This window comes from Nicotiana attenuata, unplaced genomic scaffold (genome assembly GCF_001879085.1).
Source record: "Nicotiana attenuata strain UT unplaced genomic scaffold, NIATTr2, whole genome shotgun sequence".
NCBI classification, from domain to species: domain Eukaryota; kingdom Viridiplantae; phylum Streptophyta; class Magnoliopsida; order Solanales; family Solanaceae; genus Nicotiana; species Nicotiana attenuata.
The window spans coordinates 246,117-249,925 of record NW_017670668.1 but is presented as its reverse complement, the minus strand read 5'-3'; the positions used below and the strand labels follow the sequence as shown (position 1 = coordinate 249,925).

The following is a 3,809-nucleotide window of genomic DNA, read 5'->3' as shown; positions in this document are numbered from 1 at the left end:
ATTTTGCGACTACTATGGTCGAAAATAAGTCGGAAAACTGGGAATTTTTTGCCAAATTTCAGCTCTTTTAAAGCAATACCACCTACCAATTCAAATATACAACAACCAATTAATCTACCATGCTAACCAATCAATCCACCATTGCAACTAATCAAATCCATAAAATGCAAAAACATAAAATATTTAGTGACTAAAAACCATCCAAAAAAGGAGCTAAAACATTGTGGCACCATTCAATCTAGTCTAAAATATTACAATCATAGTCAAGTGTAAATATTACCAAGTCTAAACATCCAAGTACAACAAATAATAATGTCTCAAACATCAATAACCATAACAAACTAAAACTCATTATCCCCGCCATCCTCGCCATTCGAAGGACCAAATGGACGTCCGCTCATAAATTTCTCCACTAGACTCTGCAATTTGTTAAAATTTGCGCGATCTTCTTTCCGTTCCTCCTTCGACCCTTCAACTTCTTTTCGTAATGCTTCCACCTCTTCGTGATCTTGCGAATAACTCGCATCACCAGACAACAATGTCGTAGAACGACCTACAGAATATTGTGATCCAAGACCGTAGGTTCTACCTTTCTTTGCGCCACCAACCATCTGCGTCCATATTGAAGCTACATCATTGAGTGACACTTGGGTTGAGCTACCATCCTCGGAATCGGGTTGACTTTGACGCCATTCCTCAAAACGTTGCTGATAGGCTTCCTGAAATTAAAATGGAGTCAAAGCGATACTTGAAAAAATTAAAATATACGTTTCACAGTTTTCTGATGAAGCATGTATCTATAAAAATACAAACACACACATAAACAAGGAAGGAAATGGTGCAAGTATGATGAAAGTAAAATTTTAAGAAGAAAGAAAAAACTTATACTTAAGCAACAAACAATACTTTTACCTGTTGTTGTTCCTCCTCTGGATCTCCCTTTAACTAATTGTTATATAAACTTGGTATAAGTATCTTCATTTTCCGACTTCAAAATTTTCTAAGTAAAAAAGGACTAATACACAAAAGTGCATGAGTTTTCTTCCATCTTGTTGTTATGCGGTTATTTTCCTGGAAATGTAAACTTGGTAATTTATGTTCCATTTTTTCTGGCTCATGCTTCCTTCTTTTTCCTTTACTATTTCTTTCTTCCCCAATCAATGCCATGATCTTTCTTTATTTTTTTTGAATTCCTCCAGTCCACTTCTCACTCATTAATGTCAAGAATCATTTCTTAGGGAAGCACTACAGGATCTTTTTCTCAAACTACTGCTGCTTCTGAGAGCCAACATCCATTCTAAAAGTACATGGATATGTGAGTCTACATGAAGAGATTCTGCATGCCAAAACCAGAGGCAACAGATGCACAATTACAAGCCAATATAGACTGGATATGTACTAATCAAGGTGTGGACTGCCGCCCTGTTCAAGCTGGAGGTCTTTGCTTCAACCCCAACACTGTTATAGCCCGTTTGGCCAAGCTGCAAAAATCAGCTTATTTTGAGAAGTGCTTTTTTTCAAAAGTGCTTTTCTCAAAAGTACTTTTGGTGAGAAGCAGTTTGTGTTTGGCTAATTAGTTTGAAAAGCACTTCTGAGCAGCAATTAGTGTTTGGCCAAGCTTTAAAAAACTGCTTCTAAGTGTATTTTTCTCAAAAGTGCTTCTCAAAAAAGTGCTTCTGGAGAGAAGCTACTTTTTTCTGCTTCTCCAAAACTGCTTCTGCTTCTCCTTAAAAGCATTTTTTTTCCTTCCAAAAGCTTGGCCAAACACCTCAATTTTTGGCCAAAAGTGCTTTTGGCCAAAAAAAAAGCACTTTTGGCCAAAAAGAAGCTTGGCTAAACAGGCTATTACTCCCAAAAGGCCAGGCCTATAGAATGGCATGAATTAAGAGCCACACAAATTGCTTGATAGAACAAAATTTGTTATAGCTGCATAAGTCCTTGGTGACTTAATGTATAACCAATTTTTGTATTCCCTTATATACGAAGACCTTACCCGTGCCCTGGAAGGTTGAGAGAACATTTGTTTGTGATTGAACAAATACAATATTAGCAAATCTGTCTCACTGCAAAGTTCTGTTGTTCTTACTTAATCAGTTCCGATAACTCTAAGGAAAGAGCAAGTATTCTCCAGCTTAAATTACTATATTGAAACTTCTCCTAAAAATATTCATGCTACGACTCGGATTAGCCCTTAAATTACACTTCTCCATACAGACATTTTTCCTGACTGTTAAAACTTCCCCATAATCCTTGCTTCCGGAAACATCAGTAACTAACTAGCAAAAAAATTTATGTTCTCAAAAGCTCAACAATTTACAAGCTAGAGTCCACCATTTTCAACTTAAACAACCAAAATTCTGCAGTCTGTTGCTTTAAATGTGTGGGAAAATCGCCTAGCACCAATTTTATGTCAGACAAGTCAACCCATATCCATGGTATGCCATTGAAGAACATAGCAGAAAACAATGACTTTGATGAAGAGGAAGAAACAGAGGAGGAAGAAGAGGAGAGTAACTTGAAGAGGAAAAGATTGAATTTTGCAAAGAAAATAGGGTCAAATAGTGAAGGACCCTGTTAATTAACCTCGTGTTGATTGAGCTAATTAACCTCAAGTAAATTGTAACATATATAAAATACAGTATAAAAGTCATAGATTGTGTAAGGTCCTTGTCTTATGACTAAAAGAATCATCAACCCCAACAAATCAAAGAAGAAGAAGAAGAAAGAAGAAGAGACAAAAAGGAAATAGAAGGATCTTACATATACCCTCGCAGCACGCGGCTCGACCCATTCTCTTGTCCCATCCTTTTTCCTTTTCAAATGCTTGTCCTCAAAGACCTCAGCATAAGTCACAACTCTCCCTTTTTCCTTTTCCTGCAAAAAAAAATAAATAAATAAAATTAAGTTAGATAAAGTTCAATTGCATCTAGTTAAAATCAAAACAAATATAATAAGAAAGTTACCATTCTCCTTCGATGGGTCTCCATACTAATTGAACCCCCAGTGTGCAATGAGCCACCCGTATTGGAGGCTCGGGCAGCCTTTGCAGCATTGCTCCTCTTCTTAAATTCTTCAGAAGCCCATATCACAATAACTCTATCCCACATGTCTTTTAGCATCCAACCGGGCTTCTCACCCTTCTGTCGAGCTTTATAAAGGAGATTTTTAAGCATTGAGCCTTTATACAATGGACTTGCTTTCTCTAACTGTTCATAGAAGCGTCTAGCATCATCATTTGGTTCAAACTGAGCCCCCGGGTGCATCACAAAAGCATCCCTAACCATTTCACTCAATCGAGAATTTTCAGCATTATTCTCTGCTAATGGACTACCCTCACTATCAAAAAAATTTTGAAAATCGATGTTACCAACACTAGCAACATCATCTCCATGAATAGTCCACACGTAATAATTTTCCATAAACTCTTTTTTATAAAGATGAACTTTAACAACATCTGGTTGTAATAACTTTCCGCATTTGCATTTCATATAAGGACACCTAATGACCCCTTCACTAAGAAATTCATGAAGTGTTTTTGTTTTAGCCATGAATTCGGCAACCCCTTCTATAAATTCCTCCCTCAACCCACTACGATTAGGATAAGTTCGATTATACATCCATCTACGATGTGCAAGCTCCATCTACACAAAATAAATCCAAGATATGTAAAACAATACATATTAATTAGTATTATGATCGTTTAACACAAGCCATCTATACAAATACATTATAATTACAAATATATTCTAATTAAGCAGATTCTAATCACAAATACATTCTAATTAAGCAGATTCAAACAGTGGAAACAA

The 3,809-nt window shown here is 36.3% G+C and overlaps 1 protein-coding gene across 1 annotated transcript; it reads right to left on the bottom strand.

The window, feature by feature from the left end:
- Nucleotides 1-239: 239 nt before the first annotated feature.
- LOC109242077 lies at nucleotides 240-3,198 on the bottom strand. The gene is made up of 3 exons (XM_019408905.1): nucleotides 2,964-3,198; nucleotides 2,761-2,874; nucleotides 240-719 (listed from the first exon to the last, which is right to left on the bottom strand). Exons 1-3 carry the CDS (start codon nucleotides 3,171-3,173, stop codon nucleotides 342-344), a joined length of 702 nt encoding a protein of 233 aa, XP_019264450.1. The 5' UTR covers nucleotides 3,174-3,198; the 3' UTR covers nucleotides 240-341.
- Nucleotides 3,199-3,809: the final 611 nt, after the last annotated feature.

Excerpts from the sequence above, each read along its gene's own strand:
- LOC109242077 (XM_019408905.1), bottom strand. The coding sequence starts at position 3,173 with ATGCTTAAAAATCTCCTTTATAAAGCTCGACAGAAGGGTGAGAAGCCC. Across the intron at positions 2,875-2,963 it reads AGACCCATCGAAGGAGAATG|GAAAAGGAAAAAGGGAGAGT; the intron begins GTAACTTTCTTA and ends TTTTTTTTGCAG. Across the intron at positions 720-2,760 it reads CGCGTGCTGCGAGGGTATAT|GAAGCCTATCAGCAACGTTT; the intron begins GTAAGATCCTTC and ends TTTTAATTTCAG.